Source organism: Aquila chrysaetos, chromosome 4 (genome assembly GCF_900496995.4).
Source record: "Aquila chrysaetos chrysaetos chromosome 4, bAquChr1.4, whole genome shotgun sequence".
Classification (NCBI taxonomy): Eukaryota; Metazoa; Chordata; class Aves; order Accipitriformes; family Accipitridae; genus Aquila; species Aquila chrysaetos.
Window position 1 is genome coordinate 35,397,918 of NC_044007.1, and position 20,754 is coordinate 35,418,671.

At 39.1% G+C, this 20,754-nt stretch overlaps 1 protein-coding gene across 6 annotated transcripts in view; it reads left to right on the forward strand.

The window, feature by feature from the left end:
- The window catches only part of STAU2 (staufen double-stranded RNA binding protein 2), a 176,565-nt gene that overhangs the window by 100,844 nt on the left and 54,967 nt on the right, over positions 1-20,754 (forward strand). For 5 of the 6 annotated variants that reach the window (XR_003922902.1, XM_030010781.2, XM_030010783.1 and 2 more), the window contains one exon: positions 13,129-13,242. The exons of the other annotated variant lie outside the window; for it this stretch is intronic. Coding sequence is in view for 4 of the 5 variants with exons in the window: in XM_030010781.2 (XP_029866641.1) it covers positions 13,129-13,242 (114 nt within the window). In the remaining variant the exon portion in view is untranslated. The remainder of the gene's footprint in view (positions 1-13,128; positions 13,243-20,754) is intronic. 6 annotated transcript variants of the gene reach the window in all.

Consider the following 20,754-nt stretch of genomic DNA (forward strand, 5'->3'; position numbering starts at 1 on the left):
ATTTAGGAGTGAAATGGAGCTGAGCTGTGGTAAACTGAGCAAAAACCAAACCATCTCTTATGAGTCATGAATGGCTGATGTGATTTTCCTCAGATTGCCCCAAATCACTTTTGAGAAAAAAAAAAGTAAAGTTATACTGTGTTTTGTGGGGAAGGGTTCTACGTACTGAATCTATTATAATGAATATAGTTGTAATTATAGTGTTAGTTGTCAGAGAGTCTATTTTCGAAGTTCCCTGCAGAGGAATGAATCAAAAGGTATGTTTTAGCAAGTCTCCAGCAAAAGCCAATGAGGGAGAGTGTAGCAAGTGCTAAAAACTAGAATGTAAACCCAGATGATACTGTTCTGTGCTTGACCGTGTCAGCTGCAGAAAGGTTTGTGGCCCCTGTCGCCTTGGGACTGGAACCCCAGCAAATGGGCTAGTTCTGGGGAGTACAAAAGTCTCATCACTCATTCAAATTAGAAAAACCAAACAATAATTAAAGGAAGCTTTTGAAATTGTAGCATCAGGCTTCCTGGCATCACTAATGTAAAATGGATTTGAAGGCTATGTCAACAAACTGTTTTTATATAAATGCTTTCTTGAAGAAGATCTTATCTCCAAAAATCAGGAAAAATTAGGATATTAAAAAATGAAGATGTTTGTAGAATAATGTTAGTGAATACTTTTGAAATAAGGCTGTTAAAGCAAATATTGCTTCATCCACGTTTGGGGTCAACCCCCCCTATAATTCTATGCATATAACTGCATCTAGCCCCGCCCCCCCCCGGCTGCCCAAGGCATCAGAGACTTCTTTCCCAGCAGAATTGACCAGACTGCAAATATTAGTGAAATTTTTCTAAAATAGTAGTGTACAGTCAGGCCCAGAGGTAACTGTGATCAGCTGATTTGCCTTAATTTTAACACTCTAAGGGCGGTGGGAATTAATGACATTTATATTTAAAAATAAGTACTCATGAAACCCCTTGAAGGAGCTTGAGAGTGACTGTGCTGCTGTGTATTATCAATACCAGCTTCTGCAAAACAAGCTGTGGAATCGGGCTTTTGGTTCCTGTCCCAGTGCCTTGGGTCTTAGTCAAGGTTACTAGCACTGTACCTGCTTATTGGTCAGATCGGTTTCTGTAAAATGATGTGTGGAATGATGTTGTGCTCTGTCAACACTGAAAGTATTGAAATCTGAGCTTTTGCAGAAGGGTATTTATTATCTTCCAGTATGTTTGTACTATGCCATGCTCAACGACCAGTACAATAATCTCAACAGCAATGTTTATCTCTTACCCACAGGGAGTTTAAACACCTTTAGAAATGGTTGACAAAGTCCTCATTATCTCAGTTTCTGTCTCTTCTGGATACTTTTTTTTTCTAATGTGAAGTTTGCACTTTCACCAATTACCAAACTATTGCCTGATGTTCAAATTACTATAGACTTTTGTTGTGGGTTAACCCTGGTGGGCAGCTTAAGCCTCACACAGCTGCTTGCAGACTCCCCTGCAGTGGCATGAGGGAAAGAATCAGAAAGGCATGAGTGAGAAAACTCATGGGTTGAGATAAAGACAAAAGCTGTGTGTGCAAGCAAAGCAAAACAAGGAATTAATTCACTGCTTCCCATTGGCAGGCAGGTGTTCAGCCATATCCAGGAAAGCAGGGCTCCATCACGTGTAATGGTTACTTGGGAACACAGATGTCATAACGCCGAGTGTACCCCCTTCCTCTTTCTTTCCCTAGCTTTTATTGCCAAGCAGGATGTCATAGGTGTGGGATATCCCTTGGGTCCCAGCTGTCCCGGCTGTGTCCTCTCCCACCTTCTTGCCCATCCCCAGCCTGCTTGCTGGCAGGGCAGTGTGAGAAGCAGAAAAGGCCTTGATGCTGTGCAAGCACTGCTGAGCAATAGCTAAAACATCGGTGTGTTATCAGTGCTGTTTTGGTCACAAAGCCAAAACTTAGCACTATACAAGCTCCTGTGAAGAAAATCAGCTCCATCCCAGCCAAAACTAGTATAATCTCCACCCCTTCTTCCATACCATTTACGTCATGCTCAGGACCCACACTATTCAATAGATCCTCATTACCGCCCCCCGCACTTCCCATCCTTTGATATGTACACAGATATCATTCCCTTAGTCTATGGGTCACCCCTTTAAAAAGTCCACAAAATGTCCATTGAGTCCATTCAGTCCATGTTTACTCCATCTGTTATGGTGGACACTCAGGACAGGAGAAGTGGTGTATTGTGTGGCGTTATTGGGCACCAAAGTCAGCTCAGGTTGCATCACTGCTGCACTTTCACGTCTTGTGAGGCTTATCCTCTGTTGGTTCAGATGGTACCTGCTATAGTAATTCCTATAACATGCAACTCAAACCCTGGGTTACAAGAGTTTAAAACTACATCCATTACAGTCTTCACCCCTTGTCCCGTAGGACTAGGCCATAGGGTTTAACATTGGAACAAACTCCTCCCCTTGCCCCTTCTCCAGCATGGGCTTATCCACAGGCCTCTGGTCCCTTTGGGGTGTATATGCTCCGGTGTGGGCTTGTCCATGGGCCCCTATCCCTTAGGGATGTGCCTGCTCCAGCATGACTTTAGCCATAGGCCACAGTCCCTTCTGGGGAGTACCTGCTCTGGCATGGACTACTCACTCCAGGGCCCCATACGCTTCTGGATGTGCCTGCTCCAGCATGCACTTATCCACAGTCACAGTCCCCTGGACTTGAGTTTCAGCCTGTCCAGTACAGCAGCACAGGAACAGCAGTTCCCTGGCCATCTGCCAGCCCATTACTGTTATCAGTAAGTTCCCAGGCAGAGCAGAATAGGATGGTAAGGAGAATAGGAAACAGCAGAAGCAAAAAACAGCCACTAACAAGCACTAGACTCTAATCTACAGTGAAGCTAGCAAGCCCCATGGCAAGCACAGGAGCCTGCCAATTAGTAGCTAAACAGCTATAAATTTGGTCTAGCATACTCTCATCAAATCTGTTTTTATCTCAAACCCCTCATGCCCCAGATTGGGTGCCAGAAGGGACTGTTATGGGTTAAACCTGGTGGGCAGCTCAGCCCCACGCAGCCGCTCACTCACTGCCCTCCAGTGGGATGGGGGAGAGAATCAGGAGGGTAAAAGTGAGAAAACTTGTGGGTTGAGACAAAGACAGTTTAATAGGTAAAGCAAAAGCCACGCACGTAAGCAAAGCAAAACAAGGAATTCATTCACCACTTCCCATCAGCAGGCAGGTGTTCAGCCATCTCCAGGAAAGCAGGGCTCCGTCATGCGTAATGGTGACTTGGGAAGACAAACGCCATCACTCCGAAAGACCCCCACCCTCCTTCTTCTTCCCCCATCTGTATAAGCTGAGCATGACGTCATATGGTCTGGAATATCCCTTTGGTCAGTTGGGGTCAGCTGTCCCAGCTGTGTCCCCTCCCAACTTCTTGTGCCCCCCCAGCCTCCTCGCTGGTGGGGTGGGGTGAGGAGCAGAAAAGACCTTGACTCTGTGGAAGCGCTGCTCAGCTATAGCTAAAACAGTGTGTTATCCACACTGGTTTGGTCACAAAGCCAAAACATAGTACTATACAAGCTACTACGAAGAAAATGATCTCCACCCCAGTCAAAACTAGTACAGCTTTTTATGATTCACTGGCATCTTTACAGTTGTATGCCACTGGGCAGAAGTCAGGAAATAGGAGATCTTCTTTTATCCATGTGAACTTACAGTCATTGTGCTCTGAAGAAAACTTACACACTTTTATCAGGTTATTTGCTACAAAACTTCCCCATTTATTCAAGAAAACTACTATTTTTGTTTTATTAACAGGGAAAGAAGTTTCCTCCAAGGAAAGGCAGTAGGTCAGTCAGGATTTTATTGATAATTTTAGTGGCATCTCTGATTTGCACAACAGCAGGCTACCTGTTAATTGAGAGTCCTTGCTTGGCTCTCAGAAACTTGCAGGTGTCCTGCTACACTGAAAATCCACTTGACATCGAACGGCTATGGTCTGTAGGAAAGGGCTTCAACATCTCCAAACCCTAATTTATACATGACTAGCCAAAAGTAAGAAAACATGTTGGGAATGTGAAATAGAGGGAGATAAAACAGAACAAGCTGATAGCAAGAATTGTTCTTGAGAGAGCGAGCTTCATGTAAAAATCAGAATACCTGAACTTCATTGCATTCTGGTTTATAGGGTTTTTTTTTAATCAACTAACTTCAGAGGGAAAGTAGACATTGCCACAGCTGATGGCGGTGACCCAGGGTAGAGCTCCAAGAAGTGGTTTTATCAGTTTCCGTTTATTTCAGATATACTTCTGTGGACTGTAGACCATCTAGTCCATATTATCCTATTTTTGACCTCAAAGGAAGTTGAAATAGTGGTAGTCATTCTTCAAAAAAATGACTATAACAATCATTCTAATATCAGTTTCCATAAGAAAAGGTATGCAGGTTTGGAAACCTAGCATATTCATTCACAAAGCATACTGCAGGACGTAATATTTGCTGCAGGAAGAATGTTTCTGAATTAACTAAAAAGTATACAGAATTAGGAAAACAAATGCAAATCTAGCTACAAGGGGGGGTAAATTTTCTAACACGAGGTCTCCAACTACCTGGCTTCTGGCCAGAAATCTGTCTAAACTAGCTTTCTTCTATTCTGGCCATCGTTACCTCTCTTCCTCTTACAAGGAAGCAAGCCCTTTATTCAAGTGCTGCTGAAGTTTTGCTCTTCGTGCCTCCAGAAACAGCCAGGTACTTCTTTTTTGTTTCAGTTTTTAAAAGGAAAGAAGGTAAATGGAGAATAACTGGCTAATGGCATTGTGTGGCTCCCCAGGTGTGGTGTGGATGTCACCTTGGTAACATTTTTAGCTTTTTTCCTCAGTGTCTTGCAAATAACCGTTAAAATCCTCCCACATATCCCTGCACGTAACTTGGTCCATGGAAAAAATGTGAATTATATTTTCATAACCAATTTTAGGATTTAGGGGGGTTACGTATGAGAAAGTTTAAAAGCTGTCAGGATCTCTCAAAATACTGCAGCCAGCACTAAACGCACCGGGCCACATTCCCTGCCAAAATCTTTCTAAGTAAATCCTAACGTGACTTGATAACTTAGCTACGGACCTTGGCTTGGAATACAGCCAAAACTTTGAAAGACTGGAAGTTTCAGCTGGCAAAAATGTGAAGGTGCCATGGTAAATTCATAGTAGACTGGGGTTTAGCTTTAATTATAATAAGGGAACTCGGCTCTCAAGCAAAAACCCTTAAAAAGAGAAGCAACAAGAAAAGGTGAAGATGGAGAAAAGAGACAAGTTACAGTTTATTCCTCTCACTGTGACCTGAGGCCAAGGCTTTCAGAGGTTTTTTTGGCTGTCGTCTCCTTCAGTCTCTTTCAGAATTGGGAGCACAATGAAGCAGGGTAATTTTCAGAAGTGAAATGATTGTTTCTTGTTTTAGTTAAAGAAGGGTGGTTCTTTCCACATACTGCCCCATATCTAGGTTAGTGCACAAAACCAGTGCCTGTATCAGCATCAGACTTTTCAGCAAACTCAGGAAGCTGGTTTTGTACTCGCGGTTTCACAGCGATCCTGTTCCCTCTTCATTCATGCAGCATTTGGGGCTTTCACATGCAGTTTGTAAACAGAGAATGGTTAATGCTTGCTTCACTCTTCACTCCAGTGACAACCTTTGTAATGAAAGAGTGTACATGAAAACATATTTCCATTGATGCTTTTGCTACAAAGTGATTTTAAACCCAAACTATTTTCTCTTTCAAAACTAACCAAGTTCCTCTCTCCCTTTACTCAGTTGTTCAGGATGATACCTGAGACACAGGCTCCTCCACAAATGCTCCATACCATGGTCGTCCTCTGTGTACTTTATTAGCAGAACACAAACTCCCTCACCTCCCTTCTTTTTTTAGGCTATGTGATGAAAACAGGAGATCCCAGGGTTGCCAGTTTTTCATATTTCCTTTGCTTGTGAATTACAAAATTAATTTCAACTCCTCTTCTTGAAAATACAGTATTGACATAAATGGATCAGAGGCAGACAAGTTGTTTCCGCAAAAACCATGTCAGCTATAGCTTACATTATTTTGTAGTGCTTTGCAGTATTTTAATTTCTGAATAATTAATTTATTATTTTTTTATCATGGTTTTCTTACTCATTTTTGGGGGCAAAGATTGTATTCAGTGTTTTAACTCACTGAAGGTAAACTACTCTCTACTATGTCTACAAAAAAATACATATCTTAGTTATAGAATAGAGGACGTGAACAGGGCAGCAAGGTGCTCTTCAATGTAAGTGTGATTTTTTATAGAAAGCCATGTCCCATCTCCTGCTTTCAGCTTCCCTATCAGACAAACAGGTCTCTGTGCACTCTTGAATGCCAGCCATTGAAAATATGGTTACTTGCTTTGCATGTGCTCCACAGGAGCACTGTCTTTATAAATACATAGCTGGGTTAAGGTTTAACAGATAGAGGGTAAACAGTAAGCACCCTACTGTACCGATTAACCTGTACGCTCCTGCAACAGCAGCAGTGTTAGCTAATTTTCTCTTAATTAGAACCAAACATCACATCCAGAGGTAGGATAGACCCGGGTCTCCCTTGCTTGACTGAGCCAAACTTTCCAGATCTCCTGCATCACTGAAACAGGAGCTCTGAATTCAGAGGATATCTAAATAGCATGAAAAAAAGGACGTACAAGCTTCTTTGGCTCAGTTGATAAACTTGTTTTGCATTTAGCAAATATTTCATATATTCTCTCTGGGAACTGTATCAATTAAGTTTTTTCACTCTTATTTGTACTTCACATGTTTTTATAGATGTCAAGTGTCTGCCTTACTATAGTCAGGAACTTAAAATACTACGGCAGTAACCTGTGACAATGCCTTTGGTCTCCTTGTTGTTACCTATTTATGGTACAGTAATGGTTATTTCTTAGTCTAAACCCTAGGACTGTATTTTAATGAAGATTTAAGGCTGCGATACAGCTGCTATTCAAACTCTGTAAGAGGGGAGCATGTTGGAATAGCTCAAGATTTACTGCTGAACTGTCAGTCTTTAAGCTACCGAGTGTCTATACCCTTCTGTGCAGTAGCTACGGTGGAAACTTTGCCCACTGCTGTGAAGCAGACACAGCGATTAATGAACCTGAGGCGCGCTAATCAAACATATGTTTTCTTGACACAATGATTGTGTTATATATCACATCCGAATGTACAGGCCTTTATCTTTCCTTAATGATCTAGCAAGGGGGCTTTTTTAAATGTGGGTGTTTTTCATGCACTCCTTAGATTTGTTCCACAGGGGGTGACCATTAAAAACATCTGACGGGCATGCAGTTAGCCAGCTCCCTGCTGAGATTAGTAAAATACTATATTTAGTAATCGCACTACATCAAGGAACTCCAGCATTGCAGGAAACAGTTTGATTCAATGCTTTTTTTCTGATTTTTTTGAAATTATTTTTATTGTATGTCATATTTTTTCAACCAGGACAATTTTTTTCATGTCGGTCTTGGTTTTTTTGTTTATGCTTCAACTTTTTGTAAAAGACTTTGTTCATACAATGGGAGTTTTTTGCAAATTTTATTTTTTTGTTTTTACTGTACTCCTGTTCTACTCTTGCAAATAAAATATATGGAATTGTAAAGCAGGTAGTAAGAATGCAAAGTGGTATTCAGAATCTCTCTCGTGTTGTTCCATGTCTTAAAAGACTAATCTATTATTTGTTAGGAAAGCTCTATGGGTAATACAAAGTTTCATGCTTTTAAGTACTAGAATACTTAAAATACTGTGAAAGCTCCTAATATTGGCTTTGAGAAAATGATTGAAATGAGCAAATATACTTAATTTATTTTCGTGCCAGGAGTATTTCTTCACCAATAAATATGCATGAAACAGAGTCTGAGCTCAAACAAACAGGATTGTTGAATTTTTTTTTTTTAGTATATGACATGACTAAGAGTAGATGAGCAACAGGAAGAGGAAGATACAAGACCAATATGGAAAAGACAATCATTTCACCAGGAAGCTAAAGGAAAAAAAAAAAGTTTCATGAAACTTGTCCAAGTCATAATTCCTACCTTAACATTGGATTTTTGAGCCTGTTCTGGTTTGCTTGTCACTGTAAATCCAGAGCAACCTATGTAAAATCTTGGAAATTATTCTGTAAATTCAGGTCTAAATTGGGTGCTTTCACTTTAAGGGGCAGATTTAAAGGAATACCATCCTTTGTTCTAACAAAATAGTCCAGGCTTGTCAATCCAGAAGATTTGTGTGTTGCTGAACATAATGGCATTTTATTACCTAGTTTATTTCTGTCTAGCATTCTAAGACTCCTGCTGATGCTTTGACTCAGAGTAGTTTTTGGTTTGGTAACATGAACTCCAGTGTCACAGATTACTTCTTTCTTTCAGTAATTCATATTATTTTTTTTTAAGTTATTAAATGTTCAAGAAAGAAAGTGTTTGGCCAGACAGAAGTTGTGTTTCAAACTGTGAACATCTAAGCAGCAGTGTGTGAAAATAGTAGCCTTTATTTTTGCTCCCCTCAGCCTCTTGTTAACGCACAGTTAGCTCGTTTCTAACAGTAGTTTAGTATATTATAGTTAAGCTTAAGTACTATGTAGTAATATAACAGGTCTCACCTTCCTCAGTTGTGAATCAGTAAACCATAGCCCTTCTTCATGCAAAAGGGTGGATGTTCAAATTCAGAAGTGCCCACTGAAGACCAGCAGACTATCCTGTTCCTGAAGTTAGGGACATTGTATTTACAAGATAATTTATGCAGATTAACTATGGCCATTTTCTGAAATTGCATATTGATCCACTGTGTTAAAGTAGCTTATTGCAAGACAAATCCTGCAATATTTTTACAGTTTCTGTCAGAACACTTGCACATAGCAAAGGGTATTATAATAAAGATAGATTCAAGAGACATCGTTGTATAAATATGAAAGAAATGGGAAATTTCCTGCTTTTGGAGCAGCATTATGGTAGAAGTTACCTTAGACGTAATTTCTTATGCAGTTTTGTGCAAAGTAATTTAGGTTTTCCTTTGTAAAATAACATATAAGGTTGAGAATTTGGGCTATGCCATTCCACATTCAGTTGTAACATTGTAAACATTCATCTTACATCTTCCTTTATGTGAAGCTATAAATGTCCAGCAAAATATTTGCACCTCTTCAGTAATTTAAAATATTAAAAACGAGGGCCAAACTTCAACATAGTTGTCAAATGGTTTCAGACCTTTGCATACATTTCTATATACATACACCAGTGAGTAGCACCCCTCCATACATACTCATACCATGCAGCTTGTTCCTGACTGAAGCAATCTGTGAAAAGGATATACAGTTGCATCTCATGTGAATATCGACCATGAAAGCATATATGCATGAGTAAATCCATGGCACGTACTTGTGGAAGAAAATACTTCTAGAATTTATTTCATGATTTTGATGTCCAGGATGCACTTTTTGTTTTACACATGGAGGTTTCGTGCCCGGCCCACACAGCACAATGGAGGGCTGTGTTTGGGATTCCTGAGCTGGTTATACATGATTTATCTCAGGTACTCCGCATATGCAGTTACCCAGGAGAAAAGCTAGCAGTGCTGTAAGGTTTTTCCAGTAAATGAACAGACTCATTTAGAGTTATTGCCAGGATCTTCTTGTTGCACTGCTTTGTGCTGTGTAGACATACCTTGGAGGAGAATTACATGTAAATCACTCATAATAGTCGGAGGCTGGAGTCTTGCATTTTGCTCAGAAACTTGCACAACCCTTACTACAGACATCTGTATCCTTGCCATTATTTTCTAACCAGATCCTAATGCTGTTCTATAAAATCTCTGCTTATATGTTATCCAAATAAAACATTCTGAATTTTAATAAGTGAAATTTCATTGCTGTTTAATCCTTAAAATTCACTGACCTAATTTGTGAGTGTCCCTTAATTACAAAAAATTGAAGCCTGAAAATTAGGTCCTGGACATAGATAGTAATTATTTTCATAACTCTCTTATTTTTACCTACATAATAGGAAAGGGAAAATGACCAGTTGTGGTTAGGCCAGAGGCTTTAATGATGGGTTATAGTCCCAGCACTGCCATTCACTCCTGCCAGTGCTGAGTGAATTTGGATGAGTCATTTAAAATCTGTCCACAAAGTGTCCTTACCTGCCTAACAGAGTTATTGTGGAGATGAACTGTAGTTAAGCACTCTTGACTCTTACAGCACTGAGGAACTTAGAAAAGTATTATTGTCATTGTGAATCTCAATAATGGCTATGTCATCACCATTGGAGCACTTGGCCAGCCTTCAGTCACCACTCCTTGATCACAGAGACTGAATCAAGTGTTTGCTGTGCCTTCACGTTCCCCTGCCTTAGATGATGTGATATTCTTAAACCAGTTCTATAGACATTCAAGTTCCTCCCATACTTAGTCATAATAGCATGGACATATAAACTGAAATATTTGCAACATACTGCTGGCTGAAAACCTAGAAGCATCTGCTGCTATTCAGACTATTTCATAACTATTCGACTACTACCATTTCTTTCTGAGTGCCTATTTTGGACATTCTGCTCAAATAGGTAAATACCTAGAACTCTTGGTTGACAAAAAAACCCAGACTTTGGATCATAGATCAAATTTGAAGAAGAAAGAAATAAAATCGAGAGTTTGAGAATGTAGCAGCTGGACTGATAAATAGCAAAACAGGATTACCAGGAAATTGTACATCGCATGCCAAATATAGAAGAAATCCGAATGTTTCTGCTGACTGCACAAATCTGTAGACTAGAGAGTTTTGATGAAAGGACAAAGTTTTATTCTGTCCCCCATTCAAAGTCCAGTCTTTTGGGTTTTATATCACTATTCATATCAGTAACATAGAAAGTGGGGGTTTTGGTTCAGCTGAAGAGCTTCAACAGGGCAAGAGATAATTAGAGGACTGTTGTCTAAGAAATTACAAAGTAATGGCCTTGATACATTCAGATGTGGCCAAAAGTGCCTCATGAAATTCCTTCAGGAAAGTTAAGCCTAGAAAGATACCAAAATTATGAATTTATTGCAATTTCAATGTGGGGCTCTAAATGGGGTATGGATCAAATCTGCTGCTGCAGATAATAGTGTCATGTGATACTAATCATAATTTTCCCTCTGGCTATCTCCTGTTCTTTCAGCTGGTTAGCCTTGCTTCATTAGTGAAGTGTAACCTTATTCATATTATTCTCATTAAAAATAAGCCTACAAACATGCTATGCAGTTCAGAAAGTGCCATTTTTCCATTTCTCCATATATGCTCTAAGACATGTACTTTTCTCAGTCACCAGATTTTGCCCCTTTTGCTATGTCATATTTGCAGTACAGAATCATCCTCTTGAGCTTTTCTGCCCCGTTTCTCCACATCTCATTGCCACAACACGTACTCAGCAGAATATCTAGCTTGCAACCAGATACCACAGTTGTGGAAGCTTGATAAGTCCTTGTCATAACAGTAGTCCGTGACATTTAAAGAACTTCAGTTTATATTTGCAAGCCAAATTTCATACCTTTGTACCTCTTTCGATTAATCAAAGTTAAACCATTGTATATGTGAAGGGGCCTCTTGTGATTTCTAAGTAAGTAGTATGGCTTTTCTGGCAGAGAGCCACAAGCAATTTAGTAGGCACATATTGTGGGGGTTGAGAGGAAGAGAGACAGGGATAATCCAGAAAGCTTCAAGAAGGGCTGAGTGAAACCAATATTTCTATACGCAGTACAAGAATGTTGCATTCTGTATCTTACTTTTGGCCACAGCAAAACTGTTTTGATGTGTTGTCAGTAAAGTAATTCTGAAACAGAGCATTGACTTGGTTTTCCTCTCACTCAGCCAGTTTTGCACTGGTTTTGCTTCAGCTGTCGTATTCCCAATTTGCACCTGTGGCAAGAAGAGTTAGGCACAGGGGATTTAATATGCACGGTGTACAATTAAGTATCATACATCACTAAATCATTTCCACAGGAATAACTCTGATATGGTTCCTAGTTGTCTTCAGAAATTAATTTAATTAACTAATTAATTAATTAGTTTAATATTGTAGCCTAAATGTCAAGATGAGGCTTTATCATGTAACTTTTGCCTGAGAGCTATACAGCTGTAAATAGATACTAACATAAAAGGTCTGTCTCCAGCAGAGCTGATCTCTCTTTCCATTTCTGACAGGGGTCACATAGCCAATGTAAATTACCACCATAAACTAAATTCCACCTCTCCTGTAGAACAAAGTGGTCGATCTGCCTGTCTAGAAGCCGGCAGCTACGCAGAGAACTGTAATATTTCAACAATTCAGCATGAGTGGCAACCTGTTCTTAATAATGAAACACTGGCAACATTTAATTTCATTTTGTCCCAACATATCAAAATCCATCCTTTCTTTAGGGGATTTAAGAACTGTCTGAAAGGAACCTGAAGACAAGGAGAATAATTCAAATAGAAACACTATCTTAGTCTGTATTTCATGCAAGATTCAGGTTCAACATTCACATCTTGACATCAGTAGGGAATTGATTACTCTTAGAAAAGGATATCCTAGACATCTCAAGAAGAATGTGAATTCTTCTCCATTTTATCTGTCATTTTGATTTAATTACAAAATCAAATTCAAATATACAACATTAGCCATGTCAAAAGAGTTAGTGGAGTGTAGTAGAAATGGAATTACAATTAAAAAATTTAAAATACTATTGCCAAGGTTTTGGAGGTATAATGATTTACATGGATGTTTTATAACTAAGCTACAAAATGCTGTTAAAAATGACATCTAGGCTGGAAACTATAACTTGAAACTGGATTCTTATAGTTGTATAGATACAGCATCTTGAATTCAGTCTCAAAGGTCTCAGAAACTGAAGAACACAGCACTTTAAAAACTACCTAACAGACATATCACAGAAAATTTGGCCCTAGTTCAGTATTTGACTACCTAGAATATTTTACACACTCCTTGTTTTATATTAAAGATGAATTCAATGTAAATGTTTGGAATTCTTCTTACAAACTTGTTGAAAAGGGACAGTATTTTAGCATGACTCCCTTGTACAAACCTGGTGTTTAGCAGATTACGTATGTTATTCTGTTATAGGTACACTACAGTGATAGACAAAATGGCAAAGAGTGTATGACCTGTTTGACACTGTCTCCTGTGCAGATGACTTTCCAAGGTATCGGAAGCTCCATTGAAGCCAGCCATGACCAGGTATAATACCTTCACCCCACACTCTTATAATTATATTAATATCTAGTAAGGCCAGAATGTCAGTATTAGTAAATTTTAAATTTCAACACAACTTGTGCTTTTCATATGGCATGTTCTTGTCACTGGGATTTGCCTATCTTGCCATAGTAAAATCCTGATTAGATCTTAAGAGTGACCTGAAAAGGAGACAAAACTATATTGCCTTTTACATATTTTTAAGACATATTAGGAAAGCCTGAAGAGCTTGCTTTGGTTTTAAAGTGAGGTTTCTGCAAAGATTTTGTGTGATTTTATGTATGTATCAGGTCTTGTCTATCCTATTTTTACTAGAAGATTACGGGTAGCTGGGAAAGCAGGGAGATGAAGCCATCATCTCTAGCCATCATCTGTCACAAGAAACTGGCATCTGAGAGGGGAAAGGGATTTTTAATCAGACTGTGTAAAACTTCCATTTTGTTTGGCTGTTCTTAAAATGTTTAATTCAAGCCTCTGGCGAAAAGCCAGGAGGAAAAAAAATCTCAATGTTAATCACTCATCACCCTGCTGCTTCAGATGGGAACTGAGGGGGACTTCAATTCTGGTCATCTTGTCCTCCAACACTCTTATGTATAAAAGCAAGACAAGACTTTGATACTCCAAAAGTTTTAAAAGCAAAAAGGAAACAAATAGAACAAAACTTTAAACCAAACCTTGCACCTTTCAGATCTTCAGTAGACTGGAAAAAGTACCATTTTTATTTGCCTTTGCAGGCCATCTTTAAATTGTACTGTGTTCACATTTACCGTACATTTTATCAGACTCTATGAAAGATTCTCTAAGGAAAAAGGAAAAGTCATGTTAAGAATTATCAGAATTAGTTACTTTTGGGGAAAAGTTTCAGACGCTCTTAGCCACATTTTCGATTGGTGGGTTTTTTTCATTGGAAGTTTCTGAGTTAGTTGTTAACATAAACTAAGCCCATTAGTTATTTACATGGTAACATGAGGATACTTCCTGTCCTTAAGTGTTTGGTGTTTTACAGTAATGGAGAGCTGTGGTAAGTCAGACCATACTTCGACATTCAATTCTCATCTCATCCAGCAACTTGTTTATGCTGTTCTAAAGTTGCTCTGTTTTTCTTTCAGTAAAGATCGCCTTTAGTTATAACTCAAATACAATATTTAGACATTTCAATGAATTTAAGGTGGTCCCTGTCAATTTGGTAACAACTACATTCTGGGCTACCAGCCAGCTTGGCCTTTGTCTTAGCATTTATTTAGGCTACAGTGTGATATGTAAACAGAAAAAAGACTTTGTAAGCAAAAAGCACATTTAAGCGACCTGAATAATTATATATTTAAGACATCTAAATGAAAAAGTGTTATTAAGCCTGCAAAGTCAAGCACCTAGAAATTAGGAAATTCCAGATTATGTGCAGCATTAGTTTGATCCCAAGTGTACCCGTCCAATGCTTCAAACAGGACATTCTATTGGGAGGAAAAAAAATAATGCATAAAATCACATAGATAAAGGTTGTATCCTAGCCTGTGCACAAATAGGTAGAACTACATTTGCTTGGGTCATTGTGTAGCTAGAATTTCCTAATCTTGCTTCAATTTGAAGTTTCAAAAATGTTCATCATTGCTTTTAGTTATGTAATTTTCCACAGGGTTCTTAAAAAGGAAAGAAAAATGTTTTGTCATTGCATGATGGCATGGTTGTTGCGTTACTGAACCCGCATCAGTTGTGCAAATATTTCACCTGAGCTGAGAGCAAAAGAAAATAATCATCTAAAAGCCAAGTGCCAACCGGTGGGTCACAGAATAGATCCACATACTGGACAGGATTCACAAATTTCTGCTCGTACCCTTCCTAAATATCAAAGGAATTCCACTTTCTGGGGAAGAAGGATGCTATTGAGTGGTTGTGTTTGATAAGGGGGATGGCAGGACTGGATTGAAGCATTATTTGACATCACCTGAAAAAAACAGAGAAAAAATGAATCATTAGCAAACAAACAGAAAGCACATCAAGTGTTTGTCAGGCACTGGAATTAATTAATTAACGACAAAATTAGAGCTCTTAATGGACTAACTGAAAAAAAAAATCCCCTTTTCTTTCTTGTTCCTGTGTGATTGGTATGATTTTGCTTGTTTTTCTACAATTTTCCTCACAGCAGGTTTATTTGAAACAGTTATTCTTCTTATAAAAGTAGGAGACAGAACTGCTGTACCTTTGTTAAGCTGAATTATCCACATTTTAACGTTTCAAATTAAATAAGTGCAACATAGCCATATGCTATAAAACTTAAATTCTAGAAACTCTTCTTTAATTTATGCAACCTGTTACTTTTAAATCATCTCTTTTGTATTGTATGGTAGTTAGGGTGGACTAGTCAACTGCAAGCCTGTGATTTCAATGGAGGCGTGTTGATTTGTGTCAGTTATGAGGCCTGACATAGTTTGACTTCAAGATCTGTCCACTTCTGTGCTTATGAAGATAAATTTTCTCAGGTTCATTCTAAAATATAGATTCTACAATTTTTAGGTTTTTTTAATGCAAAATTGTCTGAATGAGACTCTGGAATAGTTTGTGGGAAAGTGGTGGAATCTGTTGTGTGAGAATACCTAATAAAAAAGCTGTATAACAGATTTGTCACTATATTGTGGCAGAAGAACCACAGCTGACCACACACCTGGATCAAAAAAAGAAAGAGAAATGAAAAAAAAAAAAAAAAGAAGAAGAAAAACAGGTTCCCTATGGGATCTCCAGCACTATAGTCTACCTTTTAGACTGGGCTTGTCTTGTAATATATCTCTCCATGCACATCCAGTGGGGAATTTGTTACCCAGCAGATACCAGTGTGGTTACAATCCTATATAAGTATATTATCTTGCTTTTTCAAATATGCCAAGACTTGACACAGCAGTTTTTCATGTCACTTACTCTTTTCCTATACTCTGTAGGGAGTTTTCATTCTTTAGATTGGTTTAGCTTGTGATTTTAATGAGTTTAATTTTTTTCCCCACATACTTCATTTGAGCAATTTCAGATTAAAATAAACATTTCATTCTGGTACACTAATTAGTGTGTATTTCAAATGTGTGATTGACAAGGCCTATCTCATTTGGTCATGAAGCAGTATTTTGGAAGCAATTGCTGGTCTTTCATTTTTCTTTTGGCAAACAGTAAAAAAGGGAAACATTCCTAAAGTATCACTGCAGTCTAGCCTGCCACATGTTTTGTTGGGTTTTGCATTCAGGTATGCTAACCTCTTTAGTAGAAATTTAATGGGTTTCAGAATATTTTTTTCCTGAATGATTTATTTTCCTATTTTCTGTTTCCCAGTGTCTGACTATAACTGTAAATTTCTCTTTCCTTAATGGCCACTATTCTTAGTTTTTTTCAGTAGAATTTAGCTACAAGCAGCTTTTAGTTAAAATGGTCACCACTTTCTAGTGGCTTTCTCAAGCAAACTTGAGTTTGTCCTTAATGGTAATGAATCCTGGCATTTTTTACCTTGTTGTGGTACTAGAGACAACCTATTCTCAGAGCTTATGATGGACGTTAGGCGTACAGTGTGAAGCTGAGGAATGAATTAAATGTGGGTGATATAAAGTAACAGAAAGGAAGTCCAGGTAGTTGTTCTATTTGTATCAGTAAGAAAGTTCAAGGTACGAGGAGTGGGAGACAGAAAAGGGAGAAATTCAAAGATAGGAGGGTATATAAGCAAAAATTGGTGGAATGGAGCAGAAAACTAAAAAGGTGCAGGGAAAAGGGGGACTGGGTGTCTGAAGGCCCAGAAGTGGGGTAGAGAGGAAGTTAGAGCTAAGTGGAAGAGGGTGCTCAAAAACCCCACCAAAATGAATAAAGATGTCTTCTCTACTGCTTAGTCTGAAAGTCTTAGAGTTCTCCCTGCTTAGCTTCTCAGAGTATTGAATACTGAATTGCTTGTTACTGATACAAATATCTTTCAACTTTAGCGAACTGAGTTATATGAAGAGCTCCTTGAAGTCTTGAGCACAGACATACCAAGAACTTTTAGTTAGAAGATGTAATGCTATCAGAGCAAACTGTTGAAGGAAATAGAGATTTCTGTTTCCCCTAAAGAACTCTAGCCAATACCATAAAGTTGTTGGAGATTTACTTCACTCAACACAAATTATTGGACTCGCTGTAATGGTAGCTAGGTTAAATTTGACAGCCGGTGTCATAGAAGGTGGCCTGTCACATAGTTTCAGTCTAAGAAGTGACACTTCTGCTACGTCTTGAACAAGCCAGTGTCAAACTCAGCTTCCATGTTTGCATGTATATTTTGGAAGCTTGCAATGTTACCATCTTTAGTGGCTTTGTAATAATCACTGTTTTTCTGAATGCTTCAGCTCTAAATGACTGTAGAGCTCTGCTTCAGGGGTAGCATACCCTAGTGGTTGTCATAGCTGTGATGAAAACCCTGGAAAAAAACATCTTGAGTGCATTCTTAAGGCTTGCTGATCAGCAGGCAAATTGAAAGTATGAACATTCATTTTTTAATAAAATTACTTTAAAGTCAGTCCTGGTGATGAGGAAGAACAGATTGGGCCCATTTTGAGATTTTTGAATGCTTGCCATGGAGTACTCTGCCTGTACAACTGAGTTTTTAACCCCCAGTATCTTGATGTTCATTAAGGCATGATCAGTTCTCTACTTAAATTTCAGGAGACAGATCAAAGACCAGTGCATTTTCTTAAAGTCTCATTACTTTAATAGTTTTTGATGACTTTGGAGGTTTTAACATATGGGTGGTTTTTGGAGCTGGCAATACTGCCCATTTTATTTATTGCTGTCTTCTGCTGTTTACTTCACTCAATAGTCCCAATAAGATGTGCTGTTAAGGTGCTGACAACGAATGTCTTACACATATTTTTAGTCCATGCTTTCTTAGTCCCATCTATTATATTGGTGATGTATATTAGACCATGTTTTTAGAATTCTCCTACACTTTACAATGCATAAAATAGAATACTTTTATTTTCTAGGACACATATCAATTGTATAATGTTATATATTATCACTTTTATTTTCAAGTATATAAATAGCTTGAAAGAGAATAAGCAGGGACAGAAATTGTAGAAGTGGAAGAGCTACTGATGAGATAGACTTGATAAGAGAGTGCAACAGGGAGGGACTGTACTGAAAGGAAGATGGCATGCTCAGCAGTTTCAGAAATTGCTGCTGGAAAGCTTGACAGACAGCAGTGACAAGCAAACTGAAATGTGGTATGTAGCAAACCATCACTGTCAGCCTGCAAACAGGCATTTCTGGGCAGGCTTAATGGATTCCGGTGATGCCCAGAGCAGCTCCTGATGTCACTTGAATACAGCAAAGGTGGAGGTAGTTCTCTAGGGACAAAAGACCTTGGAGATGGGTGACAGGCTTGAGGGAAGGTGCTTGAAGCATTGAAACTTAAGGTTTAAGAAGAACTTTACCTTGTAACAGCAAACACATAATACATATGAAGGTCCAAATCTCTGTATTTGTTATGGTCTGAGATTGTTTGTAGAGCATGCTTGGGAGGCAGCATTTAGGGAATTTATGCCAGCCAGCATCACTGACTGACTTACCTGTAAGAAAAACAAAGCCCAAACAACTAATGGTGTAGTCAGTGAGTATGCAGAGGCTGAAAATTTGTCCAATGCTGTAACCAAAAAAGTTGAATGGGATTGGGTTGTTTGTTAAGATACCTTTCCACATCAGAAAAAAAAGATTATTTACTGGACACTGGATTAATTCCTGCTTAAAACTAGTTGTGTTCTAGGGAAAAATTAGTATTTTCTAGATATTCAGATTTACTTCACAGTGAGTGTTTGTGTCCTGGACATAGCCAAAAAATGATAAAATGTTAAGATTTTCTTTAAAAAACACATGTATTCCTTTTTTTGGCTGGTGTTATGTGCTTCACTTGTCAGCTCATTTCTACCTGATTTACTGTAAATGCAGTTCTCATTTCTTTGGGGCGGCTTCTTCAATAAAATGAGAAAAGTTTAGTTTGACTGCGTAAGAATCTTCTAGCAGTTTTCCCAAAGCTTGTCAATTCCATCACAGCCCCTTCAGCATCAGGACTCCTACCTAATCTTGTAAAAACATCTCACGCAGCTAGGTCTCCTTCTCCTGCCGGTGTGATCTGGCTGGCTGTTGCCTTCTTGACGACTCCGTAACCTTCAGGGTGGGTCAGGCATGGGCCCAGCTGAGTGCCTGGTGCTCCAAAAGAGACAGTTCACGTGGGACAGAAATATAAACTGCTTTTGATATATAGCACCATGCTTCACTCTTCTCTTGTTGTGTCGGGAAAGTTCCACCTCTTAGGTTGACATTGCAGTCAGGAGTCACCCCATCAGGTTTCAGTTAGGCTCACTAGGTTGTTGTCTGCTATTTGGTACTTTTCCCTCATCTGCTGTGCTCCCCACGACTGTGTGTGGAAGCATTGGTACATTCTCTCCGTATTCTTCATCTTCTGTTTCGCATTATCTCAGTCTGGATGTACGTGACAGAACATTTGCTTTTCCCTGGCAGCTGCTGAAGTTTTCCTTGATGAGCCCGAGATCAAACGTTTGTATTTGTTCAGGATGTGTAATCTTTCATTTTCAAAAAGTGAGTTACTAATTAACTGCCAAATGGGAACAGAATGTAAACCAGGGCACAGCTATCTCCCTGCCAGACCCTTTCAGTGCTCTCATTCAGAGCTTCCTGAGTAGCTTCCCAATGTGACTGCCTCTCGCTGAAGATGCAGAATAAGATTTTTCAGTTCTCTGTGTAGGCATGTTTGTTTACACAGTAATCTCAGCAGGGTGTGAAATGCTACTGTTGCAGTCTCTGGGTATCTTACATGCTTGGCCTGTAAGTGATGACAAACAAGGACCATGTATGTTTTGGGGACTGTTTCCTCCTCTGTTGGAAAAAAAATAATGGTGAAATGGAAAAAAAAAATGGTGAGGTTTCACAAGAGTGGTGAGGTTCACAGAATCCCAGAATGGTTGGGGTGAGAAGGTACCTCCGGAGGTCATCTGGTCCAACCCCCCTGCTCAAGCAGGGCCACCCAGAGCAGGCTGCCCAGGCCTGTGTCCAGGCAGCTTTTGAGTATTTTCAAGGTGGGAGACTCTACCTTCGTTGTTCCTTCGCGTTGACTCGTCCCATTAGATGAGTACCAGAGCTGAAACAAGGGAGACATCAGGACTGCCAGCCAAGAGTAGAGGAGGGGGAGCCATCGCCTTCCACAGCAGCAAGCTATTAGATCAGCTTACCCACCTTGTAAAATGTTACTTGAAGAGGATAAGGCAAAAATTAACTGTACAGAAAAGTGATTTGCTCATAGAAGTGATTTTGTTGTAGAAAAGTTTGTCTTGTTTAGTACCCTTAAACCTGTTCACTGTGTAGTAGCATGATCTGGCATAAAGAAGAGAACAGGCATGCACACGGAAGGAGGGAGGAAGAGCAGGATCGTAGTAGCCCTGACCTAGAGAAGTTTAGCTGTTTTGGAATGGCACCCTTAGTAGC